The following is a 22,180-nucleotide window of genomic DNA, read 5'->3' as shown; positions in this document are numbered from 1 at the left end:
GGCAGCGGCCTCGCGCGGGAGGCCGCCGGCTGGGGACGGCTGGGCGGTCGCCTTCCTTCCCGGGCAGAGGGGCGGCCTACCGCCGGCTCCGAGCCGGGGTGGAAGTGAAGGTGAAGCCACTGGCTGCTCTCTCCACCGCCGCTTCCCGCCTGCAACTGCCTTCCCGGCCTGCCCCAGCGGGAGGAGCAGCCCCAGGGGCCGGCCGTCGCCCGGCGCGTGCGGCCCTAGAGACTCGGAGTTCGGCCCCGCCCCATCCCGCCCCGCCCCCTTCCTGGCGCGAGCAGCTTCCTGACGCGATTCCCCTCCCCCTCCGGGTTCGCGTAGAGAGTCGGGCCCCGGGCTGCCACCGCCAGCTTGGCCGCTGCCGCCGCCGCCGCCGCCGCCGCCGCCGCCATCTCCTTGATTCCCCCCATCCCCCACCATGGCCGAGGAGCTCTCCGCGGCCACGTCCTACACCGAAGATGATTTCTACTGCCCTGTCTGTCAGGAGGTGCTCAAAACGCCCGTGAGGACCGCGGCCTGTCAGCACGTGTGAGTAGACGCCTCCTCCCCCGCGCGGAGCCGGGTGGTCGTTTAGGCCCCGCATGCAGCCCCGGACCCTCGGCTGCGGCCTGGCGGGAGCAGAGCCCACCGCGACCTGCCCGAGCGCCCCTCGGCGCGGAGGGCGCGTTCCGGCCCGCCCTCCTCCCGAGCTCGGGGCCAGCTTCCTGGGCCAGCCCCTCTGCCCGAGCCCCCCGGCCCCCGGGTATCCCTCCCTTGCTTTCGCGCCCCCGGGGCAGTGGCCAGGCTCGTCCCGGTCGTGTCTTCAGGCCCCGGAGGCCCCCCTCTCCTCCAGGCCCGGGAGGAATTGCAGGGAACGTGGAGCCTTTTTGTTTCCTAGCAACCTGAGTGAAGGCTGGGGTGTCGAGTGTCAAAACCGGCCGAAGGTGCGAGCACCAGCCTGCTCCCCGCAACTACCTCCTCTCTGTGACCTGCCCTGCTTTTAAAAGTTTTCCCTTCTTTGAGAACCCTGGGCCCATTCTTTCCAGGTCCAAGAAGTCTTACCTAAGTTACTTTCAACCCTGCTTCACAAATCACCCTTTAAAATTCGGTACATGTTGGAATGATCTAGAATGGGTTTTCTTCTCTCATGTTAGAACTGACAGGATTTCCGGGTATTGAAGTGATAGTTTCCCTTTGTTTTACCCTTCTGCTTATTACTTGGTTACTACGAAGGTGGAGATAGGAAAGGAAGATTGCTGTTTCATGGAATGAACTGAAGATAAGGCAGTAACTCCAGGGGTGAGGGAGAACACAAAGGGATTAGGTGAGGTGGCATGGTGCTGTTTGATTTGGCATATTTATAGGAAGAACTTCGATAATTTTACAGACGCCTAGAGTGTCAGTAAGGGTTGGCAGGAGCCCTTCTTGTAAAGATATATAGCACATCTGACAAACCTGGCTGCTGATCAGAGTCCTTGGGGAACTTTTTAAGTAAACATACCAATACCCAGGCTCCATTCCAGATTTACAAAAGAATTTCTGGCAGGTGAAGCTTGGAAATCTTTATTTGAAAAAATACACTCAGATTTGAAAGTTCTGTGTGCTTGCATAATAGCTGAAAAGAGTGGAACAAGTTTATAAATGTATTTCTCCTTTGACCTTTTTTTTTTTTTTTTGGAGAGATACGTTCTGTAATTTTGTAAAGAATGGATTGAATTTGGGGTTCTTCAGATATTTTATTATTGTTTGATAGTCATTTTTATCACTCTGATCCTCAATCTTGACTGCACTTTTTAACCTTATTCCTATTCTGCAGTTGTGTGAGCTAGGAGTATGTGACTTCATTATAGGAATTGTGCCAGTTAATGTTTTGCTATGTTATGGGAGGTGAATGACAGTCTGAAATTGCTTTGTTATTTGATTCAACAAATGCAGATTGTTAAGAGAAATATTTTGAGATGTTCAGTGCACAATGTATAACTTTTTGGCCTTTAATCTGTCGGTATTCATTATTGTAACTTGATGCCTTTCCTGTGCTTGTGCTGGCAGTGGGTGGACAAAAAGGAGGGTAGGAGGTCAGAGTGAGAGGAAGTAGATGTTTCTGGACAGAATCGTTTCAGTTACTCTTTGGGTCATTGACCTCATAGAACTCATTGTAATCTTTAAGCTCTCCTCAAAATTCCATGCAGTTTGCTCTAGTTTACTTCCCTTGTGGGACATTTTAAATCAGACTGTAATGTGGCTTGACATCAGCGGTATGGAAGAGTGGACATGATTGTTGAGGACCTTTTTCTATAATCATCTCATTGGACTTGCATGTGGTTAGACTGGATATGGAAATGGAGAGTAGATTTTGTTGATACTGCTTTATCACCCTCCTCCATCCCCTCCTTTATCAACCCATCTCCTACCCCTCTGTCCCCCAAACACACATAGGTGCTCTGAATTAAAGAAGGCATAGGGGAGAAAAGTTTTATTTGGAAGGGATGGTAATGGTAGAACAGGGTCTTGATTGACTGGAAGGAGTTTGGTGGGGAAATACAATTATTTAAAATAATAAAACTTACTATGTCATTTGCTCTTCCTTTTTCACAAAGGACCAACCTGTGCCTTAAAAAATATTTATATTTAGCTACAAAATCAGTTTTTTTTTTTTTAAAGATTTTATTTATTTATTTGACAGAGAGAGTGAGAGCAGGAACACAAACGGGGAGTGGGAGAGGGAGAAGCAGGCTTCCCGCTGAGCAGGGAGCCTGATGTGGGACTCCATCCCAGGACCCTGGGATCATGACCTGAGCCGAAGGCAGACGCTTAACGACTGAGCCACCCAGGCGCCCCCAAATCAGTTTTTGATTCATAGGTAGCAAGAAATGAGGTGATAAGGGCTTTGGGTCACTATGGATCTGTTAGAAAATGAAAAATTTTCATCACCATTTCAAGGACAGCAGAAGATTTGCCCACTGACTATTCTAATGGAAGGAACAAGTTCATTGTCATTAGAATAACTTCACCATTTTATAAATTTCTATATAATCCCCATTTATTCCTTCAAACAGCAATTGTTGAGTGTTTTCTATATGTTAGGTACAAAGAATACGAAGTGCTGTTTCCCTGGGGGCTGTTAACAGTCTAATGGAGAAGACCTAAGCATGAATGTGACTGATAATGGAAGTGATTTAGGAGGAAAATTTTATGTGAGCATGGAGAGCAGTTGTCTAAATCAGCCCATGACTAAAGGGGAGATTTCCTGGATGTAGTAATACTTTAGGTCAGAATTGGTTATTCAGGGTTTGTTGGGGAATACTCTGATTGGGTTTACAGCATATGCAGACACAAGGAGGGGTTACAGAGGATGACTGTTTCCAGGCTGAAGCCAAAGGATGAGTGTAGTAGAGATAGAGTTTAGAGGTATTGGCAGGAACTTTCCGTGTAAGCCAATTTGAGCTTTTTCTTGAAAGCCATAGAGACCTATTCAGTAATTTTTGGCAGAGAAGCAGCATGATCACGTTTCAATTTTAGAAAGTTTGCTTTAGTAGTAGGACCCAGCTTGGTGTGGTGGTGAGACTAGTGAGGAGATGATTCATTGCTGTGTCAGAGAGAGAATGGTTAGAACCCGAATTAAGGTAATGATAGTGGGAATGGAGAGGAGAGATTCCTGACATTTTGAGGAAATCAATGTAAGATTTGATGATGCCCAGTAGTTAAGTGTATGTATGTGGATCTGGAATACATGGAACTAAAGCTGTGAATATGGATGTAGCCACTGAGGGAGGTCTGTAAGTTGGAAGATAGCAGAGGGCCTAGATAGGACAAGTGCTGGAGAATGCATATTTAAATCTGGAGTGGAGAAAAGTACAGTCTGAGAAGGAATGGACAGGATAGGAAGAAATCTAGCATAGAGTGTGACTGTATGGAAACAGAAGAATTTTAAGGAAGCAGTGTTAGTTACCTTAGAGTGATCAGATGTAGTATTTTAAAAAGCAAGTAAAGCTGAATTAAGAATATTAAAGTTGAGGAGTGCCTGGATGGCTCAATGGGTTAAGCATCTGCCTTCAGCTCTGGTCGTGATTCCAGGGTCCTGGGATTGAGCCCCATGTCCATGTCTGGCTCCCTGCTCAGCGGGGAGCCTGCTTCTCCCTCACCCTTTGCCCCTCTCCCCTGCTCATGTTCTCTCTCTCTTTCTAATAAATAAATAAATAAAATCTTTTAAAAAAAGGAATATTAAAGTTGAGCAGGTATTCAAAGTAAGGTTTCAGAAGAAGGTACAAACTGGCATAGTAAGATATTTCTTTCGGTGTTTTCATTTGTAATCTTCAAAGGCTCTTTGAACCAAACCTCTCCTCTTTCCTGTTTTGAGTGGTTAAGGGAATAACTTTTGTACATGGTTAAAAGTAAGCTCCATCACAATGAAAATTACATGTAATAAGTTGATGCCTTGCCAAACTCTTAAAGATGGAATCTTTTTTTTTTTTAAAGAATTTATTTATTTATTTACTTGAGAGAGAGTGAGAGAAAGAGCAAGGGGCAGGAGGAAGGGCAGAGGGAGAGGGACAAGCAGGTTTGCCGCTGGGCAAGGAGCTCAATTCTAAGACCCTGGGATCATGACCTCAGCCGAAGGCAGATGCTTAAACGGCTAAGCCATCCAGGTGCCCCTTAAAGATGGAATCTAATCTGTTGTGGGGCATCTCTGTAAGGAGGCATCTTTAAAAATGAGCTAATATAAATCAGCTTTCACTTCTTATTGGGCATGTAGGCATGTGCTTATCGACTTGCTTTGGGTTGTCCAGTTCCTAAATTTTCAGTTTATATTTCTTATCATTTTATTTTATTTTATTTATTTTTAAAGATTTTATTTGAGAGAGAGAGCATGCGTACTCGCGTGCACTAGGGAGTGTGGGGTGGGGAGGGGCAGAGGCAGAGGGAGAGGGAGAGGGAAAAGCAGGCTCCCTGCTAAGCAGGGAACCTGGTGGGGGACTTGGTCCCAGCCAGGACCCTGGGATCATGACCTGAGCCAAAGGCAACTGAGCCACCCAGGCACCCCACATTTCTTGTCTTTTTAACAACTTTATTGATACCTTGTTGTTTGAGCAGTCATGCTCTAAATAAATAATTTTAAAATTTCTTCCTTGCTATGGACTTGTTATATTCTTAAAGCCAGACATATAGGTTCTTGCTGATTTAATAAATGCTGCTCCAGACTGTCTTTTTTCTTAAGGATTTTAAGACTTTATCCAGATTCTCTTGACAAATATTTATAAAATGACATAATTAGAAAACAACTATGCTATTTACTTATGTAACAGAAGGTTGACTTAGTTTTAAGTCTAAAAATCTCTGACTTTTTTTTCTCTTAAGTTTGTTGTTTTGGGGAATGATTTTGACTTTGGACTAGAAAGATAAAATGTGCTAGATTTTTTAAGTAAGATGTGTATATACATACATGTATATGTAGGCGTGTGTGACACACATGGAATATTATTCAGCCATAAAAAAGGGTGAGATCTTGCCATTTGTGACAACATGGATGGACCTATAGAGGTATTATGCTAAGTAAAATAAATCAGACAAAGACAAATACCATATGATTTCATTTACGTGTGGAATCTAAATAACAAAACAAATGAACATATAAACAGAAACAGACCCATAAATACAGAGAACAAACTCATGGTTGCCATTGGGGGATGGCCTATATAAGTGTAGGGGGGATTAAGAGGTACAACTTCTAGTTACAAAATAAGTCCTGGGGATGAAAAGTACAACATAGGGAATATAGTCAATAATATTGTAATAATATTGTGTGGGGACAGATGGTGACTACATTTATTGTGGTAGACATTGAGTAATGTATCCAATCACTATGTTGTACACCTAAAACTAATATAACATTTTATGTCAACTATTCTTTAGTAGTATAAGAAACCAAAAAACCCATTTTCAAGAATACCAAAAACTTACTTTGATAATTGCAACTTTCTTTCTTTCCAAAATTAAAATAGTTTTATTTTTCTATTTATAAATGTGACAGGGTGCAAAAAGATGTAAGGAATGAAGTGAAACAGTCACAGCACCCTAATTCTTTCTAAAGGTTGGCTGGCTGATTGATGGGTTTAACTGATTTATGTATTTTTATCTTTCTGTCATCTATCTATTAATATTTGATTGACTAGGTGGGATGATATTACATGTGCTGTAAGAGAGAACCCCAAGCGGGCTCCATGCTTAGTGTGAGCCCACTGGGGCTCAATCTCACAACCCTGAGATCATGACCTGAGTGGAAATCCAGAGTTGGACACTTACCTGACCGAGCCACCTAGGCGCCTATAACCTTTTTCTTTTGATAGTCTCTTTGGGACATTTGTCCTTATAAATTTTAACTCTTAAAAAAATGCTGGATTTTTAATTAATTAATACTAAAATCAGGAGCATTTTGGATGGGAAAGTTTTTCTCTTCCAATGTCTGTTGATCAGCCTTTTGTTAGGAGAATGGGTAAGAACAGAAATTCATCTGGCATCTGCTAGTTTAAAATTGAAGGAAACTTAAAAATAACCTTTTAAGTTGTTTCTGGGTAATGTACTATCCGAAAGATGCAAGCTCCTTTGATATATCAAAATAGTTTTAGTAATTTTGATTTGCATCTTTTTCCCTCCCCTTCTACTTTGTTTTGAAATAGGTTCTGTTTAGCAAATTCACGTAGTCTAGCCAAAGGGAGATGAGAAATACGCAAATTTTATATCTGGGGAAACTTGGTGCTTGGTGGTGCAGAGGAAGGAATGGTAGAATTGGAGATAAAAGACCTGAATAATTTTCCTTTGCAACTTTTCGCATTTTATAATCATAACATTTACGGAATCAGATGATTTGACTAATGTCCTTCTCACTGTAAGCTCTATAAAGGCAGCAACCTACATCTCTTTTTACCTACTGGAGTCTACCAAACACATTTAGTATTGAGTAAAGGAATGAATGAGTTTGTCTTGGGAGGCCATAGCTTATTAGCTGTATTACTTTCTCAAGTCATTTAACTTCTTTTCAGCCTGTTTTCTTGTCCATAAGATGGGTAGAAGCAACATACTTCAGGATTGTTGCAAGGGCCAAATTAGGTAATGTTTGTGAATAATAATCATCTTGTTGTTTTACAGTTTTCAAAAGCTATACAAGCATAAAATTACTGTTAGTTTGATAACTATAGCATCTAACACAAAAAGCTAGATTATAATCATAAATGGAAAGGAATCTATTTCAAGTTTTTTGGTTCAGATATTTAATACCAAAGGAATTATTATGAATGGAGTATATTGTAATTCACCATTTTACAGGTACAGCAGGAAATAATGTCTGTTTCCCATAATCACTGTTACCTTAGATATCCTTCCAGAGATGTATATATAAACAAGGTTATAAATATTTTTTGTTTTTCTCAGAAAGAACAGCATTCTATATGCATTCTTTTGTACCATGCTATTTTCATGTTATTTTGGAGATCATTCTATATCAATACAGATATACATATTTTGGTTGTAGTTTTCTTCATTTATTCAACCAACATTGAGTGGCCATTATGAGCTAGTAGTATTGTAGTTGCTAGGGCTATAATCAACAAACCAGATAAAAATCCCTGACTTTATGGAACATATTTAGTGTTCTAGTATTACATTGATGTATCTTTTTTTTAGAAGATTTTATTTATTTATTTGTCGAGAAGGAGAGGGTATAAGCAAGGGGAGTGGCAGGCAGAGGGAGAAGCAGGCTCCCTGCTGAGCAAGAAGCCCAATGTGGGACTTGATCCCAGGACCCTGGGATCATGACCTGAGCGGAAGGCAGACAAGCTTAACCGACTGAGCCACCCAGGCATCCCGATGTATGTTTTTTTTTTTTTTTTTTAATATTTTATTTATTTGTCAGAGAGAACACGAGAGGGAAGGGGCACAGGGAGAAGCAGGCTCTGCACTGAGCAAAGAGCCTGTTGTGGGACTTGATCCCAGGATCCTGGGATCATGGCCTGAGCCAAAGGCAGATGCTTAACTGACTGAGCCACCCAGGTGTCCCTGTTTGATGTATCATTATTTATCCAATTTTATATTGATGAACATTTAGGTTGTTGCTAATCTTTTGCTGCAGTGATTAAACTTGTATAAATACCATTTCACATGTGAGAGTTTTTTCCTGTAAGATAAATTCTCGCAAGTGAAATTGCTGGGTCAAAGGGTAAATACAAGGGAATTTGTCAGCTCTGTCACACAAGGATGATTGCAGCTCTAGGGGAGTGTTTTGTACATGGCAGGTGCCTATGGTTTTGATTTGAAAACTGGATTCTGTCATTGAGTTAACTGATTTAACAGTTTTGGGATTAAGGTAAGTTGACATTCATTGCTTTAACAAATATTAATGAATGCCTCCTAGGTGCTCAGCTGGCTTATAGTGCTGGGCATACAGTGGTGAACAGATAGATATGATACTTGCCCTTGAAGCTGTTGTTGGTAAGATGTATTTTAATTCAAATAAACACTTGGATAAACTTGTAATTACAAACTCTCAGGTTCTGGGAGAGAGAGAGAGAGAGAGAGAATAAGGAGACCAGATCTGGGGTGGTTGATGGGTGGACGGGTAGGTAATCAAAGACCCTTTCTGAGATCTAAGTGATGTGTAGGTGTTAATTTGTGGAGGGCTATATTTGTGTATAGAATATTCTGGGGAGAGGGAACATTCTAGGCAAAGACCCCGAAGTAGAGGGAACACACAGGGCCTTGTATTTTAATGAAGAAATATCTTTTAGCCTTCAGCCTCTTACAGGTTTCTAAACTTTTCATTTTTTAAGCCTTAGTTTCCTCAATGTAAAAAAAAAAAAAAGACCATTTAAAATATTTACAGTGTTATTTTTAAAGAACTCAAGATTATAATATAAAGTATCTAGAACTCTGCCTATCACATTTTAAGTACTCAATAAATAGTTACTGTTGTTTGTATAAATATAATCCTTGCCACAAAATTGGGGTAACTTGCAAAATGCCCTTAGTACTATAAAAGTATATCTGTATTCCAACATCTTTGCCTACTTTTTTTTTTAGCATTTTATGCTAATTTAATAAGGTTTAAAATGGGGGCGCTCGGGTAGCTCAGTTGGTTAAGCGTCTGCCTTCAGCTCAGGTCATGATCTCAGGGTCCTGGGATTGAGCCCCTTGTGGGGCTCCCTGCTCAGTGGGGAATCAGCTTTTCCTTCTCCCTTTGCCCCTTCCCCCCGCTCCTGGGAGCTCTCTCTCTCTCCCAAATAAATAAAATCTTTAAAAAAAATAAAGTTCAAAATGGTGTCTATTTTTTAAAATATTTTATTGAGAGGGAGAGGGCATGCACAAGCAGGGGGAAGAGGGAGAGGGAGAAGCGGACTCCCCGCTGAGCAGGGAGCCTGATGGGGGACTCTGTCCCAGGACCCTGGGATCATGACCTGAGCCGATGGCAGATACTTAACCGAATGAGCTACCCAGGCGCCCCTCAAAATGGTTTCTAGAAGTCACTTTTTTTTTCTTCTAAAGTTTATTTATTTATTTGACAGAGACAGCGATAGCGAGAGCAGGAACACAAGCAGGGGGAGTGGGAGAGGGAGAAATAGGCTTCCTGCCGGGCAGGGAGCCCGATGTGGGACTCGATCCCGGGACGCTGGGATCGTGACCTGAGCCGAAGGCAGACGCTTAACGACTGAGCCACCCAGGCGCCCTCTAGAGGTCACTTTAAAATCTAGTTTTTTTAGTTGCTAGCAAGGCTGTATGCATTTTTCTATATTAAATTTATATTTTTACTATTCACAGAGTGCTCTTAAGTATATTGTGATCATTTCTTTGGCTATATTTCAGTGATTATTGTATATTTATTACTTAAACTTTAAATTGTTTTTCTATTTAGTGCTTTCCTTTTGTGTATTATTACATCTTATACATTCAGATTTAAGATATTTGATTCTCCTTAAGGTTATGATGATATTCAACTTTATTTGTTGAATCTCTTAAAAATTTTTTCCAACTTTTGGACCCACTTGGAATCTGAAATATTTAGTGTGTGTGCTTTTGAATCTTAATTTGCCATTCTTATTCATTTCACTTCAGTATTTCTTCAAGGGCATTCTTTTTCCATTGTTTTAAAAACCTTTTTAGTATATTTGACTTCTTTTTTAAAATTTTTGTTTATTTATTAAGCTTTTATTTAAATTCTAGTTAGGCAACAAACTGTAATATTAGTTTCAGGTGTACGCTATAGTAATTCAACACTTCCATACAACATCCGTTGCTCATCACAACAAGTGCACTCCTTAATACTCATCACCTGTTTAACCTGTCCCCCCACTAACCTCCCCTTTAGTAACCATTAGTTGTTCTCTAGTTAAGAGTCTGCTTCTTGGTTTTCCCCTTTCTCTTCTTTTCCCCATGCTCATTTGTTTCTTAAATTCCACATATGAGTGAAATCATATGGTATTTGTTTTTAGTATATAAAGGCTAATGATGTTGAACATCTTTTTGTGTGCTTATTTATCATCTGTAGAGTCTTAATGTAAAATCTTGTCTCTTCATGTCTTTTGCCTGTGGTTTAATTAGATTGCCTTTTTATTTTTTTAAGATTTTATTTATTTATATATATAGAGAGAGAGCGAGCATGTGCACAAGCAGGGGGAGCGGCAGGCAGAGGGAGAAGCAGACTCCCCACTGAGCAGGGAGCCCGACGTGGGACTTGATCCCAGGACCCAAGCCGAAGGCAGATGCTTAACCGACTGAGCCACCCAGGCACCCCATAGATTGCTTTAAAAAAGAAAAAGTATTTATTTATTTATTTGAGAGAACGACTGAGAGTGAGTGGGGGAGGGGCAAAGGGAGAGAGAGAATCTCTAGCAGACTCACTGCTGAGCATGGAACCCATCACATGGGGGTTGATCTCAGGACCCGGAGATCACAACCTGAGCCAAAATCAAGAGTAGGAAGCTCAACCACCTGAGCCACTCAGGCACCCCTAGGTTGTTTGCTTTTTCACTGTTGAGCTTTGAGACTTCTTTATATATTCTAGATACTATACTTTTGCTAGATAAGTGATTTATAAATGTTTCCTTCTAGTCTATAGTTTCTTTTTCTTTTTCATTTTTTTTTAAAGATTTTTATTTATTTATTTAATTGACAGAGAGAGAGAGAGAGAGAGAGAGCGTGAGAGGGAACACAAGCAGTGGGAGTGGGAGAGGGAGAAGCAGGCTTCTGGCTGAGCAGGGAGCCTGATGCGGGGCTCGATCCCAGGACCCTGGGATCATGACCTGAGCCGAAGGCAGTTGCTTAACCAGCTGAGCCACCCAGGCGCCCCTCTTTTTCTTTTTAGTAGAGTCTTTTTGCTTAGCAAATGTTCTTAATTTTTATGAAGTCCACTTTATCAATTTTTTCTATTTAGGATGTGCTTCTAACATTAAATCTAACTCTGTATTGTGAATATTTTCTCCTATTTTTTTCCTAAAAGTTTTGTAGTTTAATGTTTTACATTTAACTGTGTATTAGTTTCCTAGGGCTGCTGTAACAAATTAGCACATCCTTGGTGCCTTCTAATAACAGAAATTTCTTTTCTTTTTTTTTTTTTAAAGATTTTATTTATTTATTTATTTGCCAGAGAGGGAGAGTATAAGCAGGGGGGATTGGCAGGCAGAGGGAGAAGCAGACTCCCCGCTGAGCGAGGAGCCTGATGGGCAACTCCATTGCAGGGATCATGACCTGAGCTGAAGGCAGAAGCTTAACCGACTGAGCCACCCAGGCATTCCCAGAAATTTATTTTCTCATAATTCTGGAGGGTAGAAGTCTGAAACTAATTTCATTGAGCCCAAGTCAAGGTGTGGCAAAGGTGTCCTGAGGTCCTGGAGGCCACACCATTCTAGCCACACCATTCTAATCTCTCCTTTCATCTGAACATGGCCTTCTCCCGTATGTCTGTGTCAAATCTCCCTTTGCCTCTCTTACAAAGACACTTGTGATGGCATTTAGGACCCATCTGGATAATCCCAGCTAATTTCCCCATCCCCAAATCCTTAACTTTAATCAGAGCTATTGTAATATAAGGTAATATTCACTTGTTCTGGGCATTAGAAAGTGAATATATTTTTGTATGGCAATTTCCCAGTTTACTACAGTCTGACCTGTTTCAAGTTAATTTTTGTATAAGGTGGCCGACTTAGATTGAGGTTCATTTTTGTGCCTATAGGCGTCTGATTGCTCTAGCATCATTTATTGAAGTCTATCTTTTCTTCCATTAAATCACTTTTTGCACATTTGTTAATCGTTTTTGCTTTAAATTTTTATTTTTTTATTATTATTTTTTTAAAGATTTTATTTATTTATTTGAGAGAGAGAGAATGGGAGATAGGACGAGAGGGAAGAGGGTCAGAGGGAGAAACAGACTCCCTGCTGAGCAGGGAGCCCGATGTGGGACTCGATCCTGGGACTCCAGGATCATGACCTGAGCCGAAGGCAGTCGCTTAACCAACTGAGCCACCCAGGCGCCCTTTAAATTTTTTTTTTAAATTTTAAGTAAATTCTGTGCCATACATGAGGCTTGAACTCATAACCCGAGTTCGAGTCATGTGCTCTACCAATTGCTCCAGCAGGCACCCCAATCATTTTTGCTTTTTAAGATGTCTTTTTGCCAGTCTTTAAGACATTTCAGTATCTATTTAATAAAGTCCTGTTTTGCCTTTATTACTTTATTACGTCTATTTCCACTAGAAATTTTTGTTTCTTCATTTATTGTCTGCATTTTGAATACAAAGTCCTAAGCTAATTTTAAACCTGACTACTTTTTTTAGATTTTTATATGAATATTTTTCATTTTTTGACACTATCAGTAATCTTTAGTAATGTAATTAATATTTGGAGAGTTTGTGTTGTACAGTTGTTACGTGTTGTAATTTTGGGGGCTAATTGAGTATTTTCTAACAAAACAGTTTTGTCTTCTAAAGTGATTTTTATTTCTTGCTTTTCTATATTTTATGCCTTTAAGTCTTGTTTTTGTAGCCATTGCCAATATTTTTGAAAGTGGCAAATAGAAATTACTGTATCTGTTTCTCCTTTTTAGTAAAAATTCATTCAACATTTAAGCATGTTTTGTACTTTATAAAAAGAGAATCATATAGTTGTGCTCTTTTACATCTGGCTCCTTTAGCTTAACATTATATTCATCCATATTTATTCTCACTATAGTATCTTATAGTTTTAATTTTATGAATATGCTACAATTTATTCATTCTTCTGTTGATGGACGTTTGTATAATTTTCAGCTTTTGGCTATTACCATAGTGTGGCTGTGAACTTTTTAGAAATTTCTTCTGATCATATATTGCAGTTCTATTGGGTATAAACCTTAGAATGGAATGACTGGGTTATAGTGGATACTGTCAGTTTTCCAAATGGTTGTATCAGTTTGCATTCTAATAGATCAAATGGGAGTTTAGGTTGGCTCACATCCTCCTCAACACTTTGTATTTTCCACCTTTTTCATTTTAGTCATTCTGGTTGGTATGTGGTGTTACCACATTTTTACTATTTTAGTTATTGAATCAATGAGTGGGCTTTGAAACTTTGCTTTATTTTATCCCCTTCCTGTAAATACAGTGTTCATTTGTGCATCTTGGTTGTTCAAGATCTTTTAATATTCTATGTTTATGTTTTATTTATAATTAATTGTTAAATTAGCCAGCATATTGACTGATTTGCCTTCTAATAGTGTTCTACTTCATTTCTTTCAAGTATCATTTTTATGCATGATTATCTCTTTGTAATGAATTTTGCTGGTATGAACTTTTGTTGACAGTTTTTGATTCCTTATTTATTTATTTATTTATTTATTTCTTAGATTTTTTTTTTATTTATTTATTCATGAGAGACAGAGAGAGAGAGAGGCAGAGGGAGAAGCAGGCTCCCCACTGAGCTGGTAGCCCGATGCGGGACTTGATCCCAGGACCCTGGGATCACGACCTGAGCCGAAGGCAGACGCCTAACCATCTGAGCCACCCAGGCGCCCCTGATTCCTTATTTAAAGAGAAAAGTTTAGCTTAATAATTTGGTGACAGTTTTACCTTCATCTTTTTATTATTTCTCTTTGATAGCTTATTAGACTTGGCTTATCTAGTATTACTTAGTCTTTTTCTTTGGCTCTTCCTCTCAACACTCCTTTAAATGTTTATACTTCTCTAGATTGTTTCTTTAGTGTTCTTTGCACTTGCACTGCTCTCCATATTTTTCTCCCTGATTTCCAGATCTGTATTTCCAATTGTTCACTGGATATCATGCATTGAGATTTTTGTAGGTACTTTGAACTTGCACCCGTCTTTCCTCTGTCAGACCAACTCTTCCAATATTTCTTAACTTGGTTAATCCAGTCGCCTTTTACTCAGTGTTCTAGGTTAGAAATTCTTATCTTTCTTATCCCCCCACAAGTAATTGTCATAACATTCTGTTGATTTTGTTAACATAAGAAGCTCCCTATATACACAGTCAGGAAGTGAGAACTGTGTCTCAGAATAGAGATCCTCTGTTCTCCTACCCCTGCCTTAGTGCAGACCTTTCATGGTCTAGACTATTGCCCCAGTTGGTCTTGCCTTTTTTTTTTTTTTCCTGATTCATCCTTCTTTTTTTTCTCTTTTACAGTCCCTTTGATTACAGAATGCAAACACTGACTAAAACAAAGAATTTAAGTTAAAAATTTATTATTCAAAATTTACAAAATATATAGACAATTAAATTTCAGTTTTTAACAATTGAACTTACAAATGATGGTTTTGTAACTTTGTAGTTTTTATACTTTCTGAAATTATTAAAGCTCTAAGTGGCACTCAGACTTTTGGGATGCCCTCTCTTTAAGGATTTTGATAATACTGACAAATTGTTACCCAGAAATGTAGAGTACTCATTTCTTTATATCTTTTCTAATACTGGTTATTATTTTTAAAGCTAGTTTTTAGTTTGACAGCTGAAAGATGGTATCTCAGCCATGTTTACTTGGCATTTTCTTGAATTTTTTTTTACTAGGATGAATATTTTTAATATTTTAATTTGTGGTCTTAATTGGTAATCATATCAAATGTATGTTAGTGAAATTAGCTACTATTTATGGTGTACTTTGTAACTGTCAAAAATACTGTGATAAGCATTTTACTGTATTACCCATTTTAATCCTTTGAACAGTAGTTGCAACTGTAGGTATTTTATGGATGAGGAAACTGATTGTAGAGGGGAAAAGTGACTTGTTCAGTGCTAATTAGGAAACTCATTTTCTGGGATCTGTTATTAATTTGCTCTCAACTTTTGTTAGAGGAAGAAGATTGAATATTTGCATTTATAGGGGATTGGATTAAATTTATGTGTACTCTGGACCCCAGATGCAGATGGCTATGATTTATCTAGTTTTTTTTTTTAAAGCAAAATGATCAAGTTTGGTATTTGATAGCCTTAGGAGAGAAGAAATAAAGATTTTGGTGAGTTTGGTTCTAATTAGAATGTTTAGAGATAAATTTAGAGCTGGAAGTGTCCTTAAATATTTCTCAAATTCTGTTCCGTTTGCACACTGTTGTGGGAAATTTTCATATTTCCTCACAACATAAGTTTGGGTAATACTTAACGTTTTCCTTAGCAGAGAAACTTTGTTTATCCTAGAGCTTCCCAAATCAGTTTGTGCACAATTTTGTGGAAATAGGTGGTGGACCTATTCACAGCTTGTGGAATATCTCAAAGTACATCAGTTTGAGACAAAAGCTGATGTGGTCTATTCTTTCATTTTTATAAGGGGAGGAAATGGAGATCCAGTGTTGCGCGATGTGTTGCCTAAGATCACACTACTACAAATGACACAGGATTAGCCAGTCGTTCCTCTGTACCACGCTTACTCTGATAATGTTATGTAGTGTTAATACTTCTTATTCATATGTTAAAAAGTTTAAAGCATAATTGAGTGTAGTTTCCTTTATATTCCCATTTAGTCCAATTATCAGCCTTAGACTTGGAGAAATACATGTATAGTTTTTAAAATTCTGCAAGTTATGAAGATATGAATAGCCTAGCTCATTTAGCCTGAATATAAATCTATAACCACTTGAGTGTGTTTAATCATAGAAATGAAGTCTTTTTTCTGTAGTTAACATGTACAAATGTTTGGTTTAGTTTCTGTAGAAAATGTTTCCTGACTGCAATGAGAGAAAGCGGAATACATTGTCCCCTCTGTCGTGGAAATGTGACTAGAAGAGAGAGAGCATGTCCTGAACGGGCCTTAGACCTTGAAAATATCATGAGGAAGTTTTCTGGTAGCTGCAGATGCTGTGCAAAACAGGTAGAGTAAATGTGACATAGCTCTTCTTTGAAAATGAAGGTTCTACTCTACTTTGAAAATCAAATTCCTGTTTGAGTTTTCTTGGTAGGTGCTGGTTTGAAGTGAAAGAAGTTACTTAAATTGGGTAGAAAGGCCAAAAAATCTGATTATAGATCTTAATAGATCATAATCTTATTGAGAATAGAGACTGAAAGATACAGTCTGTGAATTTGTCACAATTTTCTGCATGGCGTTTTTCTCAAAGTAATTGCTCATTAATTACCTACTAAATGAACTAAAATGAATAAACTGGCATTTAACTCATTTAAACCCCATTTTGGTACAAATTGTGATAGTAGCAGCATCCTTATTGCAATTTTGTACATAGAAATGGGCCAAATGGATTTATGTAGTCAAGGAACTCTCTAGCTGCCCACTTTACTTGTGTATTTATGTGTTTAAGAAATCACAGAATATTCTGCAGAAAACTAAGTTTTAAGGAACAGGTGAGAAAATTAGGTGTTGGCAAATAACTGGCATTAATTCTCCAGTCTGGATTTTATTTCTATTCATTTGAAGAGGGAGTGAAATAGTGAGGGGTGGTTAGCCTTTGAGTATATCCATGTGTTCATGGATATATTGCAGCCACTTTTTCAAACAGCTAATAAAGTCAGTGAGCAAAACCAGTTGCTATTTCATGCATTCACACAAGTCAGATCTGCTTTTCCATCTCTTTGAGGGAGTTGTTAACTGACAGGGCAATGAAGCGAAGCTGGAAAATACACTTGAGAGATTCAGGCTCTACTCCTCAGTGAGAAACTGAAAAATGTTCCAGGTGTTAACCTGGGAACGTAATTTTTTTTAAAGCACTTTCTAACTCTGCCAGGTTGCAATAAAGAATAAAGAAATGCCCAGTACCATAAGGCAAACTTACTACTGCTTTTGATGTACTTTTTTTGGTCTATTTTTAGTAGCATAGTTTCAAGTGTAAAATTATTTGTTAGTATTTTTTGCAGTGAGTTCACATCTGTATCTAACAGACAGAAACTTATTTTCAGCTTCTACTTAAGAAATCATTTACTTAAAAAAAAAATCTTGTTTAAATGGAATATTTAGTTGGTTATGTTTATCTTGCTTTTCTCCTATTGACAGTATCTCAGATCTTATGACTTCTATTTGAAATTGAAAGTCACATTACATTTTGATCAATAATTTACAGATTAAATTCTATCGCATGAGACATCATTACAAATCTTGTAAGAAGTATCAAGATGAATATGGTGTTTCCTCTATCATTCCAAACTTTCAGATCTCTCAAGATTCAGTAGGGAACAGGTAAGCAATATTTATTCTTTTTTTTTTTTTTAAAGATTTTATTTATTTATTTGACAGAGAGACACAGCAAGGGAGGGAACACAAGCAGGGGGAGTGGGAGAGGGAGAAGCAGGCTTTCTGCGGAGCAGGGAACCCAATGCGGGGCTTGGTCCCAGGACCCTGGGATCATGACCTGAGCCGAAGGCAGACGCTTAACGACTGAGCCTCCCAGGCGCCCCAGCAATATTTATTCTTAAAAAGTGAATTTTTGTAGTTGAAATGGAATTGTTTGGGGAACTATATGGTAAGGTGTTTTTTGTTTTGGGGTATGTATGTGTGTTTAAAGTATTTTGCCAAGTAACAGATCTATAACATTTGTCTTCAAGCTTGTTTAACTCCTGTAAGATTTCATCTGGGAGAGCATCTTTATGATATACTTAAGCTTATGTCATTTAAAAATAATTTTAAAAAAATTACATTCCTTTGAATAAAAAACAGAGTTGAAGGCTGTTTTCTTTTGCAACTGAAATTGAAAACTAAAAATCCCTTTCAACTAAAATCTTTTTTTGTTTTGCTATCTGAGAGAGTTGTTCGAAATTTTAATTCTCATAATAAAATGTCATGTAAAAGTGAGATGTATATTAAATTCTTAGTTCTATTTTAGTCCCCCCCTTTTTTAAACTAGATTTTGGTTTGCTTTTATCTTACTGCCTCCGATGTGTATATATATTAAATATTTTTATGAAATGTACTTTACACAGAGTAATGACCAAAATGTACACGTATGATTTTTAAAATAGTGATAAAACAAATAACCAGTTACCCACTATAACCCAGATTAAAAAATAGAACATTCTTTAGGGTCTTAAATCTTCTTGTGAGCCCATATCCTTTTGAACCACATACTCCCAGAGGTAACCATTCTCCTCTTTTTAGGTTATTCATTCCCTTGCTTTTCTTTGTAATTTTACCACCTATGCATGTATCCCTAGATGAGGAAGTGCTTAGTTTTTAAACACTCAAATAATAGCAAGTACACACATAGTTGTGTAAGGAAAGGCAGGATTGGCAATAGTGTAGAAAGGCTACCAGGAGACTGTGTTAAGCAGAGTCTCTTAAGATTTCATTTCAGTAGCATTTCATTTCATGTGTTGCTAATTTTCAGTAATTAACCACTCTTAAGCACTCATACAGTAAGCTTCTCTATTCCTCATATAAAACTGTTCTGGTCTTTAGTAATTTTTTGATTGCCTAGTCTGCAATTCTCATTTTACTTGGCTTAGTGTCATTGAATGAAATGGGTCACTCCTATTTTGTAATTTAAAAAAAAAAACCACGTTCCTTCATCCCTGTGCTTCCTTTGTTATTGTACTTCTTCTTTTTTTTTTTTTTAAACCTTGGTACATGAGCATTAGTAAATTTTTTTTTTTTTTTAAAGATTTTATTTATTTAACACAGAGACACAGCGAGAGAGGGAACACAAGCAGGGGGAGTGGAAGAGGGAGAAACAGGCTTCCCGCTGAGCAGGGAGCCCGATGAGGGGCTCGATCCCAGGACCCTGGGATCATGACCTGAGCCGAAGGCAGACGCTTAACGACTGAGCCACCGAGGCGCCCCTATTATTGTACTTCTGGTACATTGAAATTACTCAGCAGTTTGTTATTAACCCAATAGATTATTCTTAAGTGTGAGGTAGTGTTTGTCTTGTTTAACATTGTATCTTCAGTTCTTAGCAAAGTTCCTGGTATGTATGATTTGTGTACACTGCTTGTTAAAGGACCAGAGTTTCTTCTCAGAAGTCTTGCTACCTTCTCCCTTACTTCTCAGATCCAGTTTGATTCCTGATAGCGGTATTCCTCATCTGTGCTTTTCTTCTAACACCATTGGCACTTCCCTAGCTCAAGTGTTTATTGTCTCTCACTCTAACTATTACAATAGTCTTTTTGTTGGTGGTCCTCCTCTAACCTGTCCTACATACTATTGCCACAGTTGATATTTCACAAGTGCAGTTCTGATCTCTTTCTCCCTTTCCTTATACCTTCCTCCTTGTACCTTGTCTGTGACTTAACATGACCCCTGGTAGTGTTTCTCATCCTGAATTGAATGGGCCAGTAAGGACTGTGAACTACCTAAACTGTATTATTTGTACCATTTCCTTGCCATCCTTGATAAGCAGTATAAGTTAGCGGTTTTAAAAAAATGAACTCTTGGAGTCAGACTGGCTGGGTCCCAGGCTCTTTGACTTACTAATTGTATGATTTTGGCAAGAAACTGCACCTCAGTTTTCTCATCTGTTTTCAAAAGGGGGATGGTAATAATACTATTGGTACCTCATTGGGTTGGGAGCCAATAAATAGATTAATAAAGGCAAAGCATATTGCCAGTCACTGGACTTTTTCTTCTCTTTGAGGATTTAGACCAAGCGTTAATCACTCTGTAAAATCTTCTCGAGGTCCTCTAGAATTTCTTCCTTTTGGTACAGCTGTTCTTTATTTTCCAACTAGGCCCTCTGACACTTTATTATATTTATTTGTTTACTGTCTTTTTAAAATCTAGAATGTGCTTCTTGGTCTTACTCCTTTTTATATCCTGTGCAAAATTCTAATTGTAATGGAAAAATTGGGTTTGTGTATGAATTATTAGTACAGAAATTGGTGAAGGAAGGAAAAAGGGTTTTTTTTCCCCTCTTTTTGTTTTTTATTTTTTTTTATTTTTTATTTTTTTAAAAATTTTATTTATTTATTTGACAGAGAGAGCGAAAGAGCACAAGCAGGGGGAGCAGCAGAGGGAGAGGAAGAAGCAGGCCCTCTTCCGAGCAGGGAGCCTGATGTGGGACTCGATCCCAGGACCCTGGGATCATGACCTGAGCCGAAGGCAGATGCTTAACCATCTGAGCCACCCAGGCGCCCTCTTTTTGTTTTTTAATGGCAGGAAATAGAAGATAGGAAGCCAATATAGTCAAGGTCTTGGAAGGAGACAGATAGTATGCTCAAATTAGGTATTTTGAGGAAAATTTATTCCAGGGACTATTTTCAAAGAATAAGGTGTTGGGTACACAATGTGAACAGCTGGAAACACAAGTAGTGAGTGATGTACTCTGGGTCTGCAAAGCAGGGGAGGGGAGGAAGTAGATACCAGAACTTGGAGAAAGTAAGCTGTATAGAGAGAGCAGTTAGGAGGAATGCAGCCAGCTGAGGCAGTTTTGCTAGGAAGGAGTCTGGGAAATAAATATCCTAACTCTTCTCTTGTTTTACCCTCCCAATTGCCTGCTGGGCTGAACCCAAGTGGGAAGCAGGGGAGCCTATTGATGCAGGTTAGCCTCTCAGTGCACAAAGCATGGTGAAAAATGGAGGAGAGAAGATCTGGAGAGGCAGAAGATACCCAGCATATAAAGATTTCAGTTAGTAGCCAAATATATTGTAATATCCTATCAGCTATGTTTCATAGCTTCCAAGTAGCTAGTTCAAAGAAGAAAGCATCCATTATGTTATTAACATAGTCTGCGATATTGTAAACAAAATCGTTTCTAATGAAAAACAGCTATTCCTGATACTAAAAGAAATAATACTGAAATGAGTTTGCCCATAGCATCCTCAAAAGAAGAAACTGTGCAGTTAAACGTCATCTTTCCTGTGATAAATACAAAACAAGTTATATGGGGCTGTAATTTAAAGGCCTCCTTCAATGTAACATATGATAATTCCTTATTGTTGTTAAAACTTTCCTTCCGGGGGCTTTTCTCTGATACTCTGGCTTAATCTAGGTGTGGTGGTAGAATGGAGAGGATCTGTATATTCATGCAGTTCCCCATGAAGATTATTGCTAGCAGCTAAGCTTTTGATGAACAACTTAGTTTGGAGAATTTAAGGTCTTACTCTTTGTCGAGTAACTGGAGAACAGGTAACATTTTATATTGCTGATTAAGAACAGAGCCATATAATAAATAGCTGAGCAGGATTTGGTGGCATTTTATGAAAAGTCATTAGACCACTCCGGAAAAGTCAGAGGACTACCTGAGAGTAGAGCATGTGTTTTCTCAGAATACAGTTCACACTATTCCCTCGTAAGTACAGATGGATGATTTAAACTCAACTCCATGGCTGTGGAAATTCTTAAAGTGGTGTTTGCATGTACCTATCTCAGTAAAAAAAATTTCAAAATAAATCCATAGATCATTTTATTAATTCAACATAGATTTACTGTACTTTTAAACTACTGGGCGCGTACTCTACATGTTCTAGAATATACAGGGATGAGTAAAACAGACACCCTTTTCTCTATATATAAACAGTTTAACAAGCCAGGGTAAATTAAACCAAGATAAACTAGCCCACTAGTTTCAGTCAAATCATTCAGGGTAGAACTATTTACTATTAAGTAGTAAGTGTTGGAGGTTTTTGAACAAAATTATTGCGTTAGTATGGGGTAGTTTGTCATGATAATTATATAGCAGTGCTAGTTTAAGGCCATTTCTACTTAATAACAATAACATTGTTTTAACAGAGTGTATGCTGTTTTCTTTAGCCTCTAGGAGTGAGTAAGAGGAGGAGAGGGAGGGAAGATGCAGATAATCGT

At 38.6% G+C, this 22,180-nt stretch overlaps 1 protein-coding gene across 3 annotated transcripts in view; it reads left to right on the top strand.

The window, feature by feature from the left end:
• Window positions 1-22,180, top strand: part of RNF138 (ring finger protein 138) — a 34,707-nt gene that overhangs the window by 518 nt on the left and 12,009 nt on the right. For 2 of the 3 annotated variants that reach the window (XM_025886437.2, XM_025886438.2), the window contains exons 2-4: window positions 325-531; window positions 16,147-16,312; window positions 17,511-17,626. In XM_025886437.2, coding sequence (XP_025742222.1) covers window positions 422-531; window positions 16,147-16,312; window positions 17,511-17,626 — 392 coding nt within the window. In that variant the 5' untranslated portion in view covers window positions 325-421. The remainder of the gene's footprint in view (window positions 1-324; window positions 532-16,146; window positions 16,313-17,510; window positions 17,627-22,180) is intronic. The other variant, XM_025886439.2, reaches the window with a different exon arrangement.

Source organism: Callorhinus ursinus, unplaced genomic scaffold (assembly GCF_003265705.2).
Source record: "Callorhinus ursinus isolate GAN/ISIS: 27379988/994484 unplaced genomic scaffold, GSC_fseal_2.0 scaffold11, whole genome shotgun sequence".
In the NCBI taxonomy this organism is placed as follows: domain Eukaryota; kingdom Metazoa; phylum Chordata; class Mammalia; order Carnivora; family Otariidae; genus Callorhinus; species Callorhinus ursinus.
Note: the sequence above shows the minus strand (reverse complement) of the source record. Positions and strands in the feature narration are given on the sequence as shown.